General features: G+C 51.7%; 1 protein-coding gene across 1 annotated transcript in view; it reads right to left on the bottom strand.

Moving 5' to 3' along the window:
- The window catches only part of LOC141936014 (olfactory receptor 14A16-like), a 41,724-nt gene that overhangs the window by 6,275 nt on the left and 11,632 nt on the right, over window positions 1-23,817 (bottom strand). The window contains exons 2-3 of the mRNA XM_074852749.1: window positions 770-1,362; window positions 359-361 (exon numbers count right to left, since the gene is read on the bottom strand). Coding sequence (XP_074708850.1) covers window positions 359-361; window positions 770-1,362 — 596 coding nt within the window. The remainder of the gene's footprint in view (window positions 1-358; window positions 362-769; window positions 1,363-23,817) is intronic.

Raw genomic sequence — 23,817 nt, 5'->3', positions numbered from 1 at the left:
CAAGCCCCTCTGTGCCAACCCCTCTCCCTGGGAAAGACTACTGTCCCAGAGGCACTTCAGGCTTCTCCAGTTACCCCAGCAATAGAGAAACTTGCCCCAAGAGAAATAGGTTTTTCTTGGTCATTTATTTCCCCATGGAAGCACTGAGTTTCTTTTTTGCTCTTCTCCAGAGATGTCCGTGCCCCCAGAGAGTCTTTCACCACTGAAATGTTTCCATAGTGACCTGACCTGCCACTCCAACCCTGTCCCTGCTCTGCACAGGGCCCTGAGCTGGTGGTGCTGCTCTGCAGAGTGAGTGGGCTTTGGTGCCTAAAAGCCATGGGGTGACAGTCCCAGGCAGATCCCTGTGATCATTCACCATCTGCGAGGCACCCACAGGGGAAGGCTCAGCCCAGGCCTGTTCCCTAACACATCGCGCCATGCCCTCCTCCCATGGAGAACCTGAGCAAAGCAGCATGGCCTTGTGGGGGCAATTTCTTCAGCCTGACCTCAGCTTTGCAAGAAGAGCCCAATCTCCAGACATTGAGGAAATCCCCTTTTATTTCAGAGATGCCACATGGGAGGCCAGATGTACCATCGTGCCAGACACATGAGAAGAGACCCCCTGGGTCAGACAGGCTGGTTCATGCTTCTGTTGAAGTGAAGTGGGTGCAGACATGGACAAACAATGTTATCAGATATAAAATGGCCAAAGCACAAGAGGTTCCCGTGATGAACGTGAAATCACTTCTGAAGAGACATGGGCAGGTTAATGGTGCTGAGAAAGAGCTGATTGAATCAGCTTCTTCAAAATCTCTTTAAGCTCCTGGTTCCTCATGCTGTAGATGAGGGGGTTCATTGCCGGAGGCACCACCGAGTACAGAAATGACACCACGATGTCCAGGGATGGGGAGGAGAAGGAGGGGGGCTTCACGTAAGCAACCATGCCAGTGCTGATAAAGAGGGAGACCACGGCCAGGTGAGGGAGGCACGTGGAAAAGGCTTTTTGCCATCCCTGCTCAGAGGGGATCCTCAGCACGGCCCTCAAGATCTGCACATAGGACACCACAATGAAAACAAAACATCCAAAAACTAAACAGGTACCAAACATGATAAACCCAACTTCCCTGAGGTAGGAGTCTGAGCAGGAGAGCTTGAGGATCTGGGGGATTTCACAGAAGAACTGGTCCACAGCATTGCCCTTGCAGAGAGGTAGTGAAAATGTGTTAGCCGTGTGCAGCACAGCAGTGAGAAACCCACTGCCCCAGGCAGCTGCTGCCATGTGGACACAAGCTCTGCTGCCCAGGAGGGTCCCGTAGTGCAGGGGTTTGCAGATGGCAACGTAGCGGTCGTAGGACATGATGGTGAGGAGGGAAAGTTCTGCTGAGATAAAAAAGAGAAAGAAAAGGACTTGGCCAGCACATCCCAAGTAGGAGATGGCCCTGTTGTCCCAGAGGGAATTGGCCATGGCTTTGGGGAGAGTGGTGGAGATGGAGCCCAGGTCGAGGAGGGAGAGGTTGAGGAGGAAGAAGTACATGGGGGTGTGCAGGTGGTGGTCACAGGCGATGGCGGTGATGATGAGGCCGTTGCCCAGGAGGGCAGCCAGGTAGATGCCCAGCAAGAGCCAGAAGTGCAAGAGCTGCAGCTCCCGTGTGTCTGCGAATGCCAGGAGGAGGAACTCAGTGATGGAGCTGCTGTTGGACATTTGCTGCCACTGCAAATTAGGGACTGTCCAAGGAGGAAAAGTTAGTGAATGGTTGGGATTGACTTGTTTGGGCAAAACTTGCTTCATTTCTCACAGTACCCCCACCCCTCCCAGCCTCTGTCCTTCCAGAAAGACCTTCCTGCAGCTCCATCCCGGGATTCTGCTGGGGGCTCTGCAGGAGTCAGTCCTGCTGTGCCCCAACAGGCAGAGAGGAACCCACAGTCATCGCTGCTTAACTCCACTCCGGAAATCCAAGAGATTTCAGCCTTGTCCCTCCCAGGGCCCCCGGCTGCAGAGCAGAGCTGTGGGGCTTTGCTCTTCTGCCTTTGGCTCCTGTTGCCCTGTCCTACCTGAGGAGTGCGTTCTGAAGGCAGACAGCCTGGACATTGCTGCTGCGCTACAAGTGCTCCATGGAGAGTGCGGGGGTGCAAACGGGCAGAGCCTTAGTGCAGAGTGAGGAGAGCCAGGCTGTCCACCAGACTTGCTCTCAGCTGCCCTGGGCTTGCACCTCTGGAATCTGCAGGAGGGTCACACCCAGCTGTTCCCTTGACAGGAAATTGGATGCTGCTGAGAGCAGAGGAATCCAGTTGAAAACTCCCCTCCCCAGTAAACATCTCTGAGATTTTTGATTCCTTGCAGAGGGGGTGTCTTGCGAAAAGACCCAGCTTTATCCCCACCCATGGGCAGCATTTCCCAGAGACCCAGAGGCTCGGAGGAGGCTTGGGCACCTTGCTCCCATGGACACATCTGCATGGCAGGACCTGCAGGGCCAGTTGCTGAGCTGCAGCTGAAAGCCCCATCCCCAGAGAGCCTGGAAACAGGAGCAGCAGCAGCAGGGGCAGGTGGAGAACCAAGGAGCAATGCCCCAATGCTTCTGCCAAGGGAGGCCAGGCCAGGGAGGGACAGATGGGCACTGGGGAGAGTCTCCTCTGCTGCAGCTCTGGCTGCACAGGAGGCAGCTCCTGTCCTGGAGCCTGGGGCAGTGAGGGCGGAGGCTCTGCTGGGTGGGGGAGGAGACCAGGGGTGCTTGTTAGGTAAACAGCACTTTCACTGAAGGGCTAATAGGGAGGTGCCCAAATACACCCCCTCCCCCCGCCACCCAACCATTCCTGTCAGCCTGTTTCACTCCCTGCCAATGCCTCTGGTGCCTGCAGCTGTCCCTGCCTGGAGCTGTTTCTCTTTCCCCTTATCTCCTCCCAGTCAGTGCTCACAGCCCCCATCCCACCTGCTGTGTGCTCAGCTCTGCCCTGCAGACCCCTCCTGGCAGCAGGACCCTGCCAAGGGGCATCTCTGTTTCTGCAAGTCTAAGGAGCAGGTCAGGAAAACACTGACGAGATGACTGAGCTTTCTGTAGGCCAATAAATGCTTGAAGGAACTTTCACAAGTTCCTGAAATACCTACTGCTCTGTCAGGGTAATGCTGTAGGAGTGTCCTTGTGTTCTCCAAACCTGACAGCTGCATTACGATACCCCACAACCCCAGCAGGAAACTGAAAGCACAGACTTCAGAAAGCACCTTTCCTTCCAGGTAGCCCCTGCCTTCATGTGCTTCTTGAAATGCTGCCTCTGCCAATGTGCTGGGGGTGATCTGAAGCTGTGAGCAGCCCTGACCCACGCAGCACCCTCTCCACAGCAGAAGGACCCTGCCCTGCCGGGGGTCTCTCCTTCCCCCCACAGCTTCTCCCCACAGCGCCGTGGGCAGCTCCCCGGGCAGGTTGAGTGCTGACCCTGGCAGGCGACAGAGTCCCTGCCCCAGCACACAGCCCCTGGGCTGCAGGGACCCTGCTCTCAAGGACAGCTCTGGGCACCCCTGGCTGCACCCACACCTGCACACCCCTGCAGCCGTCCCCGGGAGAAGGCAGCCGCCATGGCCTGTCCCTCTGACAGTGCAGCAGGGAAGCCCTGCTCTGGAGCACGTCCTCCTCCTCCAGACACCAGGGACATTCCTGGGGCTGTGCCGGCTTCACCAGATCCCTCCACCACCTGCAGCTGCATTGCCCTGCACCCACAGACTTACTGTGTCAAGGGCTGGGAAGATTTCTCCTCCAGTGAGCTCTCAGCATCCTGCCATTGCTGTCTGCCTTTCCCCTTTCTGTGCCCGGCTCCTCTGCCCTCGGTGCCTGCAGGCAGTGCCCTCAGCCCTGCTGCGCTTTGCAGAGGAGCTGCTCCTGGGCAGAGCTGTCTCTCTGCAGCAATGACCACTTGCCCTGAGCTCCCCCTGTCCCAGAAGCCAGACCCAGCTCCGCAGCAGATGACCAGCCCAAGGCTTTTTAATGACTCCTCTGGTGGGTTTGGTGCTGAGTCCATGAACCTCAGACAGTGATAGGATGATGAAGGTGCCTGTCAAGAAGTCAATCTCATATGCAGACTACAAAGTCACTTGACATTTTAGTGGGTCCCTGTGAGGACCATTACTGAGAAAGCCTCTCCAGGGCCTTGTTAGATCAGAAAACTGCAGGCAGAGATGACAGGGATACAAAGGTCATGGAACAAATTCTGAGTGAAACTGGGTGTGTTACATTAAGCAAAAGGGCCAAGGCCTGACCCCCAGACCCTGGGAAGGGAGATCCTGTCCCTCACACATTGCTCAGGGCTCTTCCTGGGACAGTGTGATGTGGGGATGGGCTATGCCAAGGGCAGGACTATGATCCAACACCTCCCAGGCTCTTGGGTGGGGAAGGGGAGGCCATGAGACCCAGTGCTGGAAGGGGAAGGTGCTTCCTCATCGGCATCAGTGGCAGAGACAACAGCCAGAGCCAAGGGCAGAAAGAGCTCATCTCTGCTGGGGGATTTTCAGACTTTCCTCATCCCTCTATCATCTCCACCACAGGCTGTCTCACTGTGTCCCACACCTCCACCTCTTTCTCTGCAGGCTGGAGACATCCACCCGGCTACCACACCTTGCTCTCACCTGCGCATCTCCCTTCCTTTACTGATATCTCTCCATCCTCCCTGGTTGCTCCTTGAAACACAAAGCCTGAGGCTGCTCCAGTCTCCCTCCCTCTGGGTGACTTCTTACACACAGCACTGCCCTTCGAGTGACATTTCTCTGTGTCCAGTCTGGGCCTCCCCAGCTGCTCTTAGTGGTATTAGTTCTTTCTCATGGTGTATCTTTCAACAAAGAAAAGCTCCATCATCTCTGAAATCCCCCCTCAGTCACTCTCAGGCTACTCCTCTAGCGCCTGGAGCCTCCACACCGTTGGGCCAAAGAACACCAGGACCCTTAACCACCCCACACTGGTCATGGGCACTAGGTCTTCAACCCCACCTTGGCAGACCTTCACTCAACACTCTCCAGGTCCTCCCTACTTCTCCAAAATGGGGAACCGCGTCCTCGGACACACCCATGTGTGTAGGGCCACACCAGTGCTGAGTGGAGGGAGATGGTAACTCAGGTTGTCGGGGTGGCCCATGGTTCTCCAAATGCAGACCCGTAGGCAGCTGCCCTTGTTCATTGTGTCCATCCTCTCCTGGCTCGTAGGGCATCCCTCGTAGTGACCAGGCCCTTCTCCTCAGAGCTGCTGCTCAGTCGGTCACGTCCCAAACTGTCCTGATGTATGAGGCTGTTCGCCCCCTGCTCCCAATGATGTAGGATTAGCCACTTTTCCTTGTAAAACTTCAAGTTTGAGAAACCCCAGATTTTGTCAAGGTTCTGATGGACTGTAGAAAAGTTTGTTCAGCATTTAATATTTGTGTGTAGCTGGATTATCTTGACTGGGGTGTCTCTCACTAGAGAAGAATATGAGGAGTTGCAGGGCACTACAAATCCCCTCTCCTGGAAAAACTGTGGGGTCCTGGGGGTCTGGTACTGATAAGGCCATGGGGATGGACCCTGAGGGGAAGATTCCCTTTATGGGAGAGAGCAGCAGGAATGTGTGGAGCTCTGCCTGGAGATGGAGGATGAGTCAGCTGAGCTGCAGGGTCATGGACAACACCGTGGCGGGTGGATGTCTGCTATGGACCCCCAGATGAGGAAGAGGAAGTAGATGAAGACTTCTGCATTCAACTGGAAGAAGCCCTGCACCTCATGGCACTCCTAAACTCTCCCAATATTTGCTGAAGGGGCAACAGAGCACAGTGAAAGCCATCCAGGATGGTTTGGGAGTTAATTGACAACATCATCCTGACAAGGGTGACTGAGGAGCCAGTGAGAGGAGGTGTCCTGCAGGCAATCATACTTAGAAACAAGGAAGAGTTGGTCGGGGATGTAACATTCAGGTGTGAGAAAGTAGAGTTGAGGCTCCTGAGAGAACAGAAGAAGGCAAAGAGCAGGACTTCAGTGAGCAGGCTTTGGCCTGCTGAGGAACCTGCTTGGCAGAATCCCACGGGATATGACACTGAAGAGAAGAGGCGAGAGGTGTTTGATGGTCAAGGATCTCCTCTTCAAGCTCCAGAATAGCACCACCAGATATGCAGGAATTGAAGCAACACTGGAGAAGGCGCATATGGATGAGAAAGGAGCTCCTGACAAAAATAGAAGGAGAAGTGACCAGTCCTTCACTGGGGGGAAAATAACCTCTATCGATCCCCAGGTGTAAGAAATCAGGAAGGAAGGCAAGAGACCAGCATGGCTAAGTGGAGACCTGCTGGTCAAAGTAAAGGGCAAGAAGGAAATGCACAGGCAGTAGCAGCAGGGACAGGTACCCTGGGACAAGTAGAGGAACACTGCCAAATTGTGTAGGGGTGAGGTCAGGAAGGCCAAGGTGCAGCTGGAGCTGAACTTGGCAAAGGATGCAAAGAATAAGAAAAAGGGCTTCTACAGGTACATCAGCCTGAAAAGAAAAGTCAAAAAACTTGTATCAACTCAATGAACAAGTCTGGAAAACTAGAAATAACAGACAGGGAGAAGACTGATGTACTTAACAAGACCTTTTCCTCATTCTTCACTGCAGCTTCTCTTCCAAAACCTCTCGAGTGGATGGACCACAAGGCAGGGACTGGGGGAGCAAAGTCCCTCCCACTGTAAGAGAAGGTCAGGTTTAGGACCACCTGGGGAACATACATAAGTCTGTGGGACCTGACAAGATGCATCCCAGAGTCCTGAGGGAATTGGCTGATACAGTTACCAAGCCACTCTCCAGGATATTTGAAGTCCTGGCATTCAGGGAAAATCCCCGGTGCCTGAAAAAAGGGAACCATTGCACTCCTTTTTGAAAAGAGTATAAAGAAGGACCCTGGGAAGTAGCGACCTGTCAGCCTCACCTCTGTTCCTCGGAAGATCATGGAAATGATCCTCCTAGAAGCTGTGCTGAGGCACTTGGAGGACAGGGAAGTGATTTGAGAAAGCATGGCTTCACCTTGGCTGACCTACCTTGTGGCCTTCTAAGATAGAGTGACAACATCAGTGGGCAAGGGAAGAGCTATGGATGTCGTCTAGCTGAGCTTCTGTAAAACCTGTGACACAGTTCCCCACAACATGTCCAGCTGTCACGGGTGCTCTGTCCACCCCCCATCACCACCCCAAGGTGCCTTGGCCCTTCCATGTACAGCTGCCCCATTCAAGAAGCTGGACTGATGCCGAGGAAGGTGGTTCGATCCATGTCAGATGCAGGGGTGACTCTGCTACCAGGGCTGGTGTCTCTGCCAAGCCTGGCTTTGCCCTGGGGGTTCTAGGCGTGGGTGCTGGGGGTGCGCGAGGAGGAGTCCTGGGAGGGATAAATCTTCCCTTCACCTTTTCCAGTTTCACCCAGCGCTCGCCACACTGCAGAGGAAGATGAAGTTCGCAGTGCTCACCATGGCCCTGCTCTTCCCCGTCCTGCTGTGCACCCTAGAAGATGCTCAATGAGTCCCCAGTGCCACGGGGAGGTGCTCAAGGCTGGGGATGGGTCTTGGCTGCAGGACATCAGCTCTCCTGCAGAACGAAATCACAGTGGGGAGCATGAAACCCTTGCCTTGGCCTCTCCCTTTCCCAAGCCAGGGGCTCCTGCAGGCTCCCCTGCACCTCCAGCCCCCACAATGCAGCTTTCTCCCCTCCACAATTCCATCTGTTCCCCCCCTTCCCCCACAATTAACGTTCTTGTGCCCAGAGCCTCAGTTCCTGTTGGAATGGTTGGACCTGTCTGTTCCCTGGGAGTGCCCACACAGATTTCTTGTCCTGATGACACCACGTCCATCCATTTTGTGCAACCCCATCCCCTTGTTTTGGTCCCTTCAGACATCTCATCCCTGGGATCTCTTTCATGTCCTATCTAGGGTCCCCAGATCCCCTCCCTTTGATCCCTCCCAATGCCTTTCTTTCTGTCTTTACACTCAGTCTCTTGCGTTTCATCCTGTCCACTGCAGCAGTGTCCCCAGATCCCCTTCCTTGAAACCCCACTCCCAAACACTCTCCCAATCCTGTCGTTTTTGTCCTCTGCAGTCCTTTTCCTTCTGACCCCACCAGCCACTGTGCTTGAAGTCACCATGTCCCCTCCACTTGAATTCCTTTAATCCTCACTTGCATTCGACACAATCTTGTCCCAGTCCAGTACCCTGGTGTCCACTAATTCACCCCAGTTCCCTGTCTTTGGGTCTCCCCCCACCTCAACCCCATCTCTGAATCTCATCAATTCTTCACTCTCTCCTTGTCTCCATCCCCACCCCTGGTCCTTGCATGGACAGGTGTTGTAGGTGACACTTGGAGGAATGGGGCCAGGCAGAGCAGAAGGGATTTTCCTGCTCAGACCAGGGGGAAGCCATGGGCCTGTGGGGACTGGGGACACCTGTGTCCCACCCCCAGCCCCACCAAGATCCAGTCCAGACCACCCCTTTGCTCTTCTTCCCTAGGCATCCTTCGAAGCAAGTGCAGGTTTTGGCATGTTGGTAAGAAGTGGGGTGGACTTGGAGGGCATCCAGTCTGGGGAACTGGAAGGCACACTGGTCCTCCCATCCCTTGCTGGTACTGAGGACATCCCAGCAACCATTGATGTCTCGTGGTCTGTCTACAGGGGGGATTGAAAAGGCAGGCACCACAAGTTCTGCTGGACTCAGACCCTCTTCCCATGTCCATGACACTCCAGGGCATCCCAGTGTGCCCCAGTAAAAGCCTGGGTTTTACCACTTAACCCTCTGAAGCCCTTGTTCCCACACTCTAACCCCTTCACGCTGAACCCCTTTCCTAATCCTGACTTAGTCTGTTTGGCTCTTGGGGGCAGCACAGGGACTGCAGGATTCTAGAGCAGCCATGAAGCTTTGGAAGAAGAACCTGAGGTGACCTGTATCCAATCACCTCACGGGCCACGAAGAGGAGTTGTTGTGGAATGCTGTGATGAGGTCAGCTGTGCCTCAGGATCTCGTGGGCCAGCAGAAGGTGCATGGCTGTGAAGGCAGCTGTGAGGTCACATCTGCCAGAATCCCTGACAGGCCAGCAGCAGACTTGGATGTTGTTTTGCACAAGGACATGGTTTTGATCCTGGTGCAGTGAGCCGTGCAGATCCCACCTGTTGAATCATTTCATTTTGCTCCTGTGAGCTCTTTCAGTGTTACAAGTTACAGTATTACTCTTACAAGTGTTTTCTTACTTCTCCTGCCCCAAAAAGAGGATGTTCACATGGGCACTTGTTGCTGCACTTGTATAAAGGTCAGGACATGCAGATGGCCTGATCGCCAGTGGCAGGTGGGAGCTTCCTGCACTCTTCTCTTTTACAATCAAATTTAACTTACGACCAGGGGATATACTCAGCCCAACAGGACCTGAAGCCCAAGTTGTACATGGAGCACAGCCCAGGCCTGGGTCTACTCAGGTTTACTGTTATGAGGATCACTGACTCTTCAGGGCACAGTCTTCTGGGTCAGGATCAATGAACCTCCTGATGAAGGATAGCAGGAGGATGAAGTCTCCTCTAAACAGCTGGAGGAAGGGACACAATTTTAGGCCCTGGTAATCAGTGCAGACTTGGAAGACCATGGACCTCTGTTAGAAAACCTTGGTTGAAAGGAAGGTGGAAAGTGATCGCTGACTCAACATGCGGGAATGCTCTCCTCTATGTGCACATTAACAGCTGGCCCTGGAGCCAGTTTCGTTGCTGGGGGACCCTGAAAATCTCTGGGGTTCAGTCAGTAGAAACCTCATGAAGCTTTACAAGGCCAAGTGGCCAGTCCTGCATTTGGGGACAGAATAACCCCATAGATAGGGGCATGCAGGGACCTGACTGGCAGAGGAGTGACCCCGAGGAGAAGGGCCTGGGCATCACTAGGGATGCCATACAAGGCAGAGGTGCATGTCACCGTGAGTAAGGCCAGCTGCCTGTGGGGCTGCGTTAGGGGGCATGTGGCCAACTCAGACAAGGGAGTGATCATCAGCACTGTGGTGGCCACATCCTGACTAGTGTGTCTGGGTGTGGGGCTCCCTGTTCTGAAGGAATGAGGAGGAACTGGAGAGGCTTCAGAGCAGATCTGCCAGGACGGGGTTTGGGGACTTTGTGGAGAGGCTGAGAAACCTGGGCTTCTTTAGCCTGCTGAGGTGGACCGTCAGGGCACTGTACAGATATCCTGAAAGAGCTTGAAGGGGGGTTTCAGAGATGATGGAGCATTTCTTGGTAGTTGGAAGAGAAGGAAATCTCAACAAAGTGCATCTTGGAAGGTTCAGACGGCATTTGAAGAAGAAGCTATCTCACTCAAATGGTAGCATTGTGGTGCGAGAGATCACCCCGAGGGAGTCAGGATCAGCCCACGGCTTTGTCTTTCAAGGAACAGGCGGTGAGGGTGGAGAGACATCAGTGAAGGTGTGGAAATGCTGAGGTAGGAGCTAGGTGGGAAAGCAAGATGGGTGTCTGCAGCCTGGAGGGAAAGAGGTGCAGGCATGGGACAGTGTGGGACAGCCTGCAGTCGAGATGGCCAAGGGCTCTGGCAAGGCTAAAAGTCCCAACAGGACCAAGTTCTTTCTCCCCTTGGCTATGGCAGTTGCCTCTGCCACTGAGGCCTAACAGGAAAAACTTTATTTTGAGGCTCTGGACTTCATTTACTCTTCACCATTGCTTGGGGAAGCCGGGAGGTGTTGTGCAGTTTTCCTACACTTGGCATTGCTCACCCTCACACCCCACTGCCCCCAGGAAGAGCCCTGAGCCACACATGAGGGGCAGCATCTCCTTCCCAGGGCCTGAGGGTCAGGGCTTGGCCTTTCTGCTTCATAAAACAAACCAAGGGGTTTCTCAGCATTACAGCCACCTGCAGGGTGCCTTTGCCTACCTGCAATCACAGCCTCCAATTATCTGCTCTAACGAGTCCCTGGAGAGGCTTTGTCAGTAGTGGCCCTCAGTGGGGCCAATCAGTGCTTCAAGGTACTTTGAGCTTTGCTGCTGACTTTGACTTCCTGAGTACTTTGCTCAGTCTCCTCTCAGTATCTGAGGTTCATGGACTCAGGGCCAAATACACCATGGGGCTCATTAAAATACAGAAAACCCTAACGAGCTATTGCTCTTCCTTTAGTTTTCTTCAAGTCTTCAGGACTTGTACAGCTCATTGGAGTCATTTCACAGTGTAGTTAAGCAGGAAGATTTCAAAGAGAATCTAATAAAAATTATTTTTTAGTTTAACGGTTATTTTTATTTACCTTTCAGATTAGAGAAGAGGTGATAGAAGCCTTCTGCAATTGATATTGACCCAGAGGGTCTCCTCAGGAGCTCTGCACAGGTAGCAGAAGCAGCCCCTTGAGGTCTGGCACTGTCTGGACAACCTTGCTCCTCACCTCCCCAGCCTCACCATTTCTGTCATTGGCCAGCTGGGATTTACATCCCTTTTCCTTACATCCGACTTCTCCACTGCAGTCTGCAGCAGGAGGTTACAGCTCCATTGCACCATCTCCCACCTGCTCTCCTGAGAGAACTGGTTGCACACAGGCACAGAAGAAATTTTCCTATTTGCAAGCAAAAAAAAAGTGAAGCATGATCAAGTTTCATAAACAATAAAACACACTCCTCAACCATATACTAAGTACATGATATCTCTAATGAGGTCATCTTTTGACAAGGGATAATATTGTGAGAAATGTTTTAGTTACATAGATACAAAAAGGTAGATATAAACATAATGAAAGATTTGGCTAAAGAGACAATTAGACTATTGAGAGACAGGCAAGGTTTGAGTCCCTGAAGCTCAAAGCAGCAGCACAGGTGAGAGGTGTCTGAATGAACAAAGAGTAATGGAAGGAGAAAACTGCAGTTCTGGGCCCCACAATTTCAGGAGGGTGTTAAAGTCCTTGAATGAATCCAGAGGGGGGCAACAAAACCACTGAAAGGGCTGGAAGGAATGTCCTGTGAGGAGCAGCTGAGGACTTGGTGTTTGTCTAGTTTGGAGAAAAGGATGTTTAGGGGTGACCTCATGGCTCTGTGCACCTTCCTGAGGAGGGGATGTGGAGATGGAGGTGCTGAGCTCTTGTCATGGTATCCAGTGACAGCACGTGTGGGAATGGTTCAAAGCTGCATCAGGGGAGGTACAAACTTGGCATCAGGAAACATTTCTTTACCAAGAGGGCAGTGGAGCACTGGAACAGGCTTCCTAGAGAGGTGGTCGACACCCCAAGCCTGTCAGTGTTTAAGAGGCATTTGGACAATGCCCTTAATAACAGGATTTATCGTCAGACCTGAAGTGGTCAGGTATTTGGAGTAGATGGTCATTGTAGGTCCCTTCCAACTATTCTATTCTATTCTATTCTATTCTATTCTATTCTATTCTATTCTATTCTATTCTATTCTATTCTATTCTATTCTATTCTATTCTATTCTATTCTATTCTATTCTATTCTATTCTATTCTATTCTATTCTATTCTATTCTATTCTATTCTATTCTATTCTATTCTATTCTATTCTATTCTATCCTATATTCCTGTACAAGGTGGATCCCTCCAGCAGCTGGGCTCGGACACTCACTCTCCTCAGCAGCTGCAACTGGATACCAGCCTCCCCAGTTGCAGGCACCTGGACATACAAGCCCTCGAGGCCGCAGCCCCGTTCCAGATGCTGGTACAAACCACCCCAGTCACACACAGACTCTTAAGTTCAGTCATTCCAGTCTCTCAGTTGCTGGCACTAATGACATATGGGCTGTCTGACTCCCTGCTCCTGCTCCAGTTGCTGCACTCACACCCCCATGCTCACATGTTCACGCAGAAGAGAGATTCCCTCACACAGGAAAGACTTAGAAATTAAGTTTAATGAGAAGACAGGACAGGCTGCCCTGCTTGGGGTCTTCCCTTAAATATCCCATAATAAGCCCTGTTCAATCCAAAAATGCTCTTCCCCTGCATCCCATCATGTGTCCCACACCCCTAGGCAACAATCCCCTCAGTCCAAATGCTGACCCAGAGCTGCTCTCAGTAGCTCATCCTGACGGGTTTCACCCCTGGACAAGGGGGCTGGTGGCTCTCCCAGGGCAGCCCTGGAAGGAGCTGGGACAAGACGTTCATTCCTCAGGAGCCTGTAAATTGGGATCCCACCTGCCCCTGTGCCTCGGGGCTCTTCTCGGTTTGTGGAGATGGGCTCCTGATGAGCTGGTGGCTCTGCTGTGATGGGCCTGGGAGCAGCTGGGGCAGGGTGTTAACTGAGTTACTCCTCCTGCCATTGTTGGTGCTGCCTTTGTGTGTGCAGATGAGCTTCTTCTCACTTCACCTGACACAGTCCAACAAGAACAGAAATCTCCTGAGGCATCTGTATTTGGAGGTGACACACCTGTGCACTGGTGTTATTTAACAGATGGGAGCAGATCACTGGAATTGCTGTCCAGAAATGCACCATGATTAGGGGAAAAGCTGTAGTGTCGCACGGGCAATGGCTTCGTTCAGGGCCAGGATCACCGTCTTGTTTCTAAGTCTGTAGATGAGCGGATTTAAGAATGGGTACAGGGCAGTGTTCAGCAAAGCTACAGATCTGTTTGTCTCCAAGGAAACATCTTCTGAAGGCCGCACGTAGAGAGCAATGCAGCTCCCATATGCAATGGCCAAGGTGGTGAGATGGGAAGAACACGTAGGAAAAGCTTTTTTCCTCGCAGAGGCTGCTGGAAGGTGTAGAATACAGAAAAGGATGCGCATGTAAAATGCCAGAGTTAAACATAAGGGAGCCAGTCGGCCAACTGATATTAAACCAGAGTCTATTTTCCACAGCAGGCTGCTGTCAGAGCAGGACAACTTGAATAAGGGGCAGTTGTCACAAAGGAAATGGTGGATCTTGTTGGAGCCACAGCAAGTCAGCTGGTAGAGGAGGAGCAGACGGTAACTCGAGAGTGTGATGCCCATGACCCAGCAGCAGCAGCCAGGTGGATGCAGAGCTGAGGCTTCATGATGGCGATGTAATGCAAAGGCTGGCAGAGAGCAACGTAGCGGTCAAAGGACATGACAGCAAGGAGAAATAAACTCTGTACAGCCCAGGGCAAAATAGAAATAGGATTGGGCAAAGCACCTCCTTTGCTGCTGCTGAATCTGTTCCATGATGTTTCCAGGAATAGAGGGGAGGCTGACAGGCTGCTAGTTCCCAGGGTCCTTCTTTCTACCTTTTTAAAAAATGGGTAAAATAGTTCCCTTTTTCCAGGCACCAGATATTTCCCCTGACTGCCAAAACTTTTCAAATATCCTGGAGAGTGGCTTGGCAACTACATCAGCCAATTCCGTCAGGACTCTGGGATGGAGCTCGTCATGTCCCACAAACTTATGTATGTTCAATTCCCCAAGTGGTCCTGAACCTGATGTTCTCTTACAGTGGGAGGGACTTTGCTCCCCCAGTCCCTGCCTTGTGGCCCATCCACTTGAGAGGTGTGGGAAGAGATGTTGCAGTGAAGACTTAGAAAATAATGTTGTTGAGTACCTCAGACTTCTCCTTCTCCACTGTTACTAGTTTGCCAGTTTTGTTCATCAGGAGGATGCAGTTTCTTTGATCTTCCTTTTCAGGCTGATGTACCTGTAGAAGCCCTTTTTCTTATTCTTTGCATCCTTTGCCAAGTTCAGCTCCAGCTGTGTCTTGACTTTCCTGACCCCATCCCTACACAACCCAGCAGCATCTCTGTGCTCATCCCAGGGTACCTGTCCCTGCTGCCACTGCCTGTGCGTTTCCTTCTTGCCCTTTACTTTAACCAGCAGGTCTCCACTCAACCATACCGGTCTCTTGCCTTCCTTTCATGATTACTTGTACCTGGGGATCGTTAGAGGTTATTCTTCCTGCCAATGCAGGACTGGTCACTTCTTGATAAACTTTAGAAGTTTCTGTTGGCCAAGTCCCAGAGTTTCTCAAAGGATCCTGGACTGAAGCTCCATCTTGCGAGGTGTTCATGTTTGTGTGCAGGTGGCTCACCCTGATTGTGGTGAGCCATCAACACAAGATCACAGGATAAGAAACTGCAGGACACCACAGCTAATAAAAGGAGTTGCTGGGTTTGTACCGACCAAGGCAGGAATCAACAGGACAACCCTCTTAGGAACACTCTAGGAGGGCAGGAAGCCAGCAAAGCCAGGGGCAGTGGGGAAAGAGCAGAGTTGGCCTGTTTGTAGAGGAATGTAGGAGGGTGATCAAAGAGAAGAACATGGGAGGGAAAAGAAGGAAAAAGAAAAGCAAAGGTTAAGCTCAGACATGATGATGCCTGCATCAGAGGTTCCCTGCCGAGCAGCCCTGTGTCAGTGACTTCAATGGGACAAAAAGCCACGTCTGATCACTCCAAACTTATGTCTGCTCCCTTCCATGGTCATGGGGAACGTGAGCGCTCTCCCAATCATCATCAAGGGAAGAGCTGTGGTGGAAGGAAATGCACCATCACTCATCCTGGAAGGGACCTCGGGAGGTCTGTAGGCCAAGCACAACCACTGTCAGTGGAGAAAGGAGAAACGAGGTTTGGGCTGTTTGTATGCTGGGCTGTGGCAGTGGAAAACATCAGCCTCTATAGACACGTGTCCAGTAGTGATGTCTCCAGGAGCTGATCTTAGACTCTCCAACTGTCCAGGAGCTGGCTCTGGGTTCTCCTCATCCCTCCAGTACCCGCCTGCCCCCCGCCCCCCCCCCCCCCCAAAAACACACACAGACAAACACAAGCACACACACATCAATGTCTCTCTCCAGCACAGTCACAGAACCACTGAGGCTGGAAGGCAGCCAGCTTACACCTTCTATATGTTGCCTCTTCATGCTTCATTTTTGTCAAGGTCTTCATCCTCTTCCAAAGCAGACGCCTGCCATGTTGCTTGACTTCCTGCATGTATGGATGGACTTTTCTGCAGCTTGAAGAGGAGACCCTTGACCATCAAACAGCTCTCCCCTCTTCTCTTCAGTGTCGTATCCCCTGGGAATCTTCCAAGCAGCTTCCTCAGCAGGCCAGAGCCTGCTCTCCTGAAGTCCTGCTCTTGGTCTTCTTCCCTTCTCTCAGGAGCCTCAGCTCTACTTTCTCACACCTGACTGTTACATCCCTGACCAGCTCCTCCTTGTTTCTAAGTATGATTTCCTGCAGGACACCTCCCCTCACTGCCTCCTCAGTCACCCTTGTCAGGAAGATGTTGTCAATAAACTCCAAAAACCTCCTGGATGACTTTCACTTTTCTACATTGCCCCTTCAGCAAATATTGAGATAGTTTAGGTCTCCCATGAGAACCAGGGCTCATTCCCACTGAATGAAGCTTCTTCATCTACTTCCTCTTCCTCATCAGGGGGTCCACAGCAGACATCCACCCACCACAGTGTTGTTGCCGTAAAGCTGGAATGAGAAAACCTTCTAAGACTCAATGTGAGTTTCAGAAAGCAGCACTCTTTATTTCAGCACAGAGTGCACAGGGGAGAGCTCCTCCTGAATTGTGGGAGACCATTGTCTCCAAAGCAAAAATGTATATAGTAGCCAATCATCCGTATTCAACATTATTCTGAGAAATTGTTAACATATTCAACACTTTTCCTGGAACTCATTAATATATGTAAATGTCCTTCTTGCATGCGCACTTAAGTTCTTAGGTGGTCTTCAGGGGTCCTCTGGTGGTCTCCGATAGTCATCACGGTGCTCGCTGGTTGACCCTTTTCCTTGCACATGCTCGATTTCTACTTGGCTAATTCCCATCTTCTTGCTTAACTCGTACCAGTTCTGTCCAGAACAATTCTTTCTTCTCGCAGGTCACCTGAGCCAGTACCTGCCACTAAGATTTATTTTTCTCTTCTCTTCTTAACCTCCGAGTTAATCTGTTACAAGTATTTCATAAATTAAATTTACCACTAACTACTACATATATAAGATGATTAAATTACAATTTTTACTTTAAAAATTTTTTATAAAGACCTTTTATTTTACTGTATTGATTACTGATTTGATTTTATATATATATTTATCAATATCTATCTTCATTACTGTCATTAATCACATTTATTCATTTGATTTCTTGATGCCTAAATCAGGATAGTGAAGGTAAGGGGATTTCAAGCAGCACTGTTGGTGCATAACAAGTTTCCTTAGTTACATAAGACCTAAACAAATATTATAACTAACACATATGGTTCCTAAAGCTCATCTAGTTTCTATGATTGAGTTTCACATCACACAACCTTCTAACACTCTATTTCTACTACATTTAAACCTAGTGCTTTTTATATCAGTCTTGCCCATGACCCTTCAGCTCTCAGCTGACTCATCCTCCATCCCCAGGCAGAGCTCCACACGTTCCTGCTGCTCTCTTCCAAAAAGGGCAACTTCCTGTCCAGGTCCATCCCCATGGCCTTATCAGTACCAGACCCCCAGAACCCCACAGTTTCTCCAGCAGAGGGGATTTAGCACCCTGCAATGCCTTATGCTGTTCTCTTGTGAGGAAGACTTCAGGATGTTCTATTAAAAGCTTAGGTAGCGCAAGCACTTTCTATCTACTAAATTCTGTTAATCTCGCAAAACACCTGTGTTGAGTCAATTAATCATCCTTTGTTCAGTCTGTGTCTATGTGATTAGCTTGACTGGGTTTTAAACCAGTTTTGGGTTGGGACTATACAAGAAGCAGGCTAAGAACACTTTTCAGGCCTGTGGAGCAGCATTCTGGTTACATTGGTAATATTACAAGATCGCTAAGTCCTGAACACATTTCACTAGGCCTTAAAATCTATTTCAGATATACCAGAGGTTATATTTAAAATTCTTCTACAATGGTGACACTCAATGGGTTGCAGTCAGTGGCTCAATGTCCAAGGATCACCACTTGGACTTAACGTCTTTGTTGGCGACATGGACAGTGGGATCGAGTGCACCCTCAGCGAGTTGCCGACAACACCAAGCTGTGTGGTGTTGTCGACACACTGGAGGGAAGGGATGTGCCATCCAGAGGGACCTGGACAGGCTGGAGAGCTGGGCCTGTGCAAACCTCACGGAGTTCAACAAGGGCAAGTGCAAGGTACTGCACATGGATCAGGGTAATCTTAAGCACAAATAGAGACTGGGCAAAGAGTGGTTTGAGAGCCCTGTGCAGAAGGACTTGGGGGTGTTGGAGGATAGAAAACTGGCTGTGAGCCAGCAACGTGCACTTGCAGCCCAGAAAGCCAACTGTGCCCTGGGCTGCATCAAGAGAAGTGTGGCCAGCAGGTCGAGGGAGGGGATTCTGCCAATCTGCTCCACTCTGGTGAGACCCCACCTCGTGCACTGTGTCCAGCTCTGGGGCCCCCAATGTCAGAAGGACATGGACCTCCTCGAACAGGTCCAGAGGAGGCCACAAGGATAATCAGGGGGCTGGAGCACCTCCCTTACGAGGACAGGCTGAGAGATTTGGGGTTGTTCATCCTGTAGAAGAGAAGGCTCCAGGGAGACCTTCTAGCAGCCTTCAAGCACTTAAAGAAGGCCTGCAGAAAAGATGTGGAGGGACTCTTTATCAGATGTTGTAGGGATGGTATGAGGGGTAAGGGTTTTAAATGGAAAGATCGTGGATTTAGATTAGATATAAGGAAGAAATTCTGCGAGTGTGGAGAGACACTGGAACACGTTGCCCAGTAAAGTTGTGGATGCCCCCTCTCTGGAAGTTCTCCAGGCAACCTGTTCCAGTCTCTCAGCACCCTCATCGTAAAACATTTCTTCCTTATAACAAAACTAAATCTACCCTCTTTCAGTTTAAAACTGTTGCCCCTTGTCCTGCCATAATAGGCACATGTAGAAACTGTCTGACTTTCCTGGCCTATGATCAATAAGTTTTCATCTGCAAACACCTTGGAGGGTTCCCAGACATCTCCCAAGATGGTGTTTGGAGGCCTCAAGCACATAACCAGTATAGAGAGGCTGAACGCTCTGGGCTTACTGGTGTGGAGACTCCAGACAGAATAGGAGTAGCCCAAGAGTGCTTGAAGAGAGGTTTCAGAGATGGTGGAGTTTTTCTTCATAGTGGAAAACAGCGTGAGAATGAAATAACACAAGAAAGGGCAGCTGGGGAAGTCCAGGTTGTACACAGGGACAAGAAGTATTCACTCCAAGAGCAGTGCTGCAGTGTAACAGATCACCCAGAAGGAGTCTGGATCAGTGGAAGGCTTTTGGAAGATTTCAAAAACCAAAACCAAACATTTTAAGAAAGAGCCAGGGAGGACAGTGAGATATCAGTAGATGAAATAAGATGCTTGTGTGAGAGCAAGGTGGGACAACTGGGTGGGTGAGTACAGCCTGCAGGGAAAGAGGTGCAGGTGATGCAACACCATAGGACAGCATGTGGAGGAGGAGAGAGAGGGTTGTGGAAAAACTGAAAGCCCACAAAGAAGCCATCCTCTTCCTGACTTTGGCCATGGCTGGTGTTTCTGCCACTGATGCCTATGAGGAGGCACAGTCCCCTGCAGCACTGGGGCCTCACTGCCCCCTTGTCCCTACTCAGGAGCCTGGCAGGTGCACATCTCCATCGCCCACTGCCCCAGGAAGAGCCCTGAGCAATGGGTGAGGGACAGGATCTCCCTTCCCAGGGGCTGGGGGTCACGGCTTGGCCCTTTGGTTAATGGGCTCAGGGCTTGGCGCTTTGGTTTCATGAAACACATGCAGGTTTCCTCAGCATCAGAGCCACCTTTGCTTTGCTTTTCCCTACCTGCCATCACTGCCTGCACATTTCTGCTCTAAGTGGAGCCTGGGGAGGCTTTGTCAACAGTGTCCCTCAGTGGGACCCATTAAAGCCACAAGAAACTTTGCAGTTTGAATCTAAATTGGACTTCCTCAGAGGTTTCTTCAGCAGCTTCTCAGTGTTGGGCTCATGGACTCATCACCAAACCCACCTGAGGGGTCATTAAAATGTCACCTTAGGCTGGTCCTGTGCTGCATGGGTGGGCTGGGCTCCTGGGACGGAGGGAGCTCAGGGCAAGTGGTCAGCGCTGCAGAGAGACAGCTCTGCCCAGGAGCAGCTCCTCTGCAAAGCGCAGCAGGGCTGAGGGCACTGCCTGCAGGCACCGAAGGCAGAGGAGCCGGGCACAGAGAGGGGAAAGGCAGACGGCAGTGGCAGGATGCTGAGAGCTCAGAGAAATCTTCACAACACAGTAAGTGTCCTCCTGTTTTGCTGGGTGGGCAGTGGGAGATGGGAATCTATTTCTCCTTTCTGGAGCAGGCACTAAGACCTCACCTCCCGTTATAACTTGTCTGAGCCTCTCCTGAGCCCCCGCACACACACAGAGATGCCCTTGGAGAGGATCCTGCTTCCAGGAGGGGTCTGCAGGGCAGAGCTGGGCACACAGCGGGTGGGATGGGGTCTGTGAGCACTGACAGGGAGGAGACACTGGGAGAGAGAAGCAGCTCCTGGCTGTGACAGCTCCAGGCAGCAGAGACATGGGCAGAGAGTAGAACGGAGCTGCTGCTGGAAACACCTTGGGAGGAGGAATTCAGGCACCTCCCTGCCATCCCCTGCAGTGCAGACACCTACTCCAGAGGAACCCCCTGGTCTCCTCTCCCACCCAGCAGAGCCTGACCCTCTGTCCCTGTCCTGCCTCCTCACAGCAGCTCTGTGGCATTTGTCCATATTTCCCCTTCTGCCTCTGCTCCCCGTGTTGGTATCACCGGACTTTCTGGGATGGGGTGGGGTTCAGCTGTGAGCAATACCTGTGGGCATTGCAATGCAGATGTTTCCATGGGAGTGAAATGTCCAAGTGCCCTCACAATCTGCAGGCTCAGGATGATACCAATGATCCAGTTCACCCTTCAAGACACCCTGTCCTTAGGACATTTGACTCTTTCCCAGTGGGGTCCTGCTGGGCTGCAGCCTGTCCTCCAGAAGGGCACAGCTCTCCCAGGGCATCTCTGTGTTATCCAGCAGCCCCATGAGAAACTAAATAGAGAGAAATGAGAAATCTGTCCTAACTTATTGATGCTCTTTCCTCTGTGAACAGGCCCTCGTACCATGAGGGACCAAATGTCCAACGGCAGCTCCATCACTGAGTTCCTCCTCCTGCCATTCGCAGACACACGGGAGCTGCAGCTCTTGCACTTCTGGCTCTTCCTGGGCACCTACCTGGCTGCACTCCTGGGCAACGGCCTCATCATCACCGCCATCACCTGTGACCACCACCTGCACACCCCCATGTACTTCTTCCTCCTCAACCTCTCCCTCCTCGACCTGGGCTCCATCTCCACCACTCTCCCCAAAGCCATGGACAATTCCCTCTGGGACAACAGGGACATCTCCTACTTGGGATGTGCTGCCCAGGTCTTTATGTTTGCTTTCTTGATCTCAGCAGAGTTTTCTCTCCTCACCATCATGGCCTATGACCGCTACGTTGCCATCTGCAAACCCCTGCACTACGGGACCCTCCTGGGCAGCAGAGCTTGTGTCCACATGGCAGCAGCTGCCTGGGGCACTGCATTCCTCATTTCTCTATTGAATACAGCCAACACATTTTCACTACCCCTCTGCCAAGATAATGTCGTGGATCAGTTCTTCTGTGAAATCCCACACATCCTCAAGCTCTCCTGCTCACACTCCCCCATCAGGGAAGTTGGGCTTATTATGGTCGGGGTCTGTTTAGCATTTGGGTGTTTTGTTTTCATTGTGGTGTCCTATGTGCAGATCTTCAGGGTGGTGCTGAGGGTCCCCTCTGAGCAGGGACGGCACAAAGCCTTTTCCACGTGCCTCCCTCACCTGGCCGTGGTCTCCCTCTTTGTCAGCACTGGCATGTTTGCCTACCTGAAACCCCTCTCTGTCTCCTCCCCATCCATGGACCTGGTGGTGTCATTTCTGTACTCAGTGGTGCCTCCAGCAGTGAACCCCCTCATCTACAGCATGAGGAACCAGGAGCTTAAAGAGACATTGAAGAAGCTGATTCAATACTGTTTCTCAGCACCATTAACCTGCCCGTGTCTCTTCAGAAGTGATTTCACATTCATCTTGGGAATCTTCTGCCCTTTGGGCATTTTCTCTCTGATAACCATGTTTGTCCACATCTGCATCCACTCCACTTCCCCAGAGGCATGAACCAGCCTGTCTGACCCAGAGGTCTCTTCTCATGTGTCTGGCACGATGGTACAGCTGGCCTCCCATGTGGCATCTCTGTAATAAAAGGGGATTTCCTCAATGTCTGGAGGTTGGGCTCTTCTTCCAAAGCTGAGGTCAGGCTGAAGAAATTGCCCCCACAAGGGGCTTGGGTTCTCCATAGGAGGAGGGCATGGGGCAATGTGTTAGGGAATGGGCTTGGGCTGAGCCTTCACCCTTATTTGTCCAGTTCCCCTGGAGATGGAGAATGATCACAGGGGTCTGCCTGGGACTGTCACCCCATGGCTTTCAGGCACCACAGCCCACTCGTTCTGCAGATCAGCACCACCAGCTCAGGGCCCTGTGGAGAGCATGGGACAGGGAGGGGGTGACAGGTCAGTTCAGCATGGAAACATTTCATTGGTGAAAGGCTCTATGGGGGCAGGGACATTCCCCAAGAAGAGCAAAGGACCAGTACTGTTCTTCCAGGGGGGAAGAAATAACCAAGAGAAACCTATTTCTGAATGCACCAGCTTGGGGTAAGTTCCTCTATTGCTGGGGCAGCTGGAGAAGCCTGAGGTGCCTCTGGGACAGGATTCTTTTCCTGTGAGGGGGGCTGGCACAGAGGGGCACAATAAGGATGCCTTGGAGACAGGAACAGGGGACACACGGAGACACTGGCCTCCATCTCCTCATGCCATGGCTGGCCCTCAGCCCTGGGGCTGATGGGGACGCTGAGACACCTCTCATTTCTTCCTTCACTCCTACATTTGGATGGACCACAGGAAACATCTATGAGCCTGGAGGATGCACAAATGTCCTGTCACTTTTGGGGAAGCAGAAGGGTTTGTGGACACATGGAAGTTCAGGGAGAGGTGTGTGTGGCAGTGTGTGTGTAAGAGACAGGAAGAAGATGGGAAGTAACAGGGGGGTGGGAGTGCATAATCCTGAGAGGAAATAGCTTGAGTTTTGATTTTGAGGCAGCAGAAGAAGGAGGATATGCAGTTCAGTGCTGGGACAGGGGGCGAAGTAGAGGACTCAAGGGAGGCTGGGTGCTGGGACATCTTTAGCAACTGAAGAGCATTAGCATGGATTTGGAAGAAGCTGCACAGGTTATGGGGATATAACAGCCATTGTCAGACCACAGAAAATGACAGTATTGTGTTTGAAGAAATAGTGAGGACAGAGGGTCATCAGTAAATGTTGAGACAGCATGAGGTCAGAGTGAGGGGGGAGCAGGGGTGGTGGTTAAAATCTGCAGAGAAACAGGCAGAGGCACAAGAAACTATGGGACAGCCAGTGGTGGGGATGGACCCTTGGTTGAGGCTGGGGACCCCCAACAGAACTGAAAACCATGTCTTTTCAACTATGGCTGTTGTTGCCTCCACTGAGGACCCTGAGAGGACACCAGTTCCTACAGCCACAGCACTTTGGTGCCTCCTCCTCCACCCTCCACAGAGCCTGGGGGGAGTCCTACTGCTGTCCTACATCGGCATCACACCCCCCTGCATCTCACTGCCCCCAGGAAGAGCCCTGAGCATCCCAGGAGGGAAAGGATCCTCGTTCCCAGGGGATGGGTGTCAGGGCTTGAACATCCTCTTGATGAAACCCATCAAGGCCTTTCACAGTCCCCTGAACATTTGATTTTCAACCCGTAAACAGTGCCTCTGACTTCCTGCTTCCCCAGCCCCCAGGGACAGGAACCTTGTCTCCCCATTCCCTCCCTGGCCTCTTCAGTGATGACCCTCACTGGGGATCACTGACACCCTCAGAAACTTGGAGGTTTGCTGCTGACTTTCCCTTCTCTAGA

This window comes from Strix uralensis, chromosome 31, assembly GCF_047716275.1.
Source record: "Strix uralensis isolate ZFMK-TIS-50842 chromosome 31, bStrUra1, whole genome shotgun sequence".
NCBI classification, from domain to species: Eukaryota; Metazoa; Chordata; class Aves; order Strigiformes; family Strigidae; genus Strix; species Strix uralensis.
The sequence above is the reverse complement of the archived record's forward strand: the minus strand, read 5'-3'. Positions and strand labels throughout refer to the sequence as shown.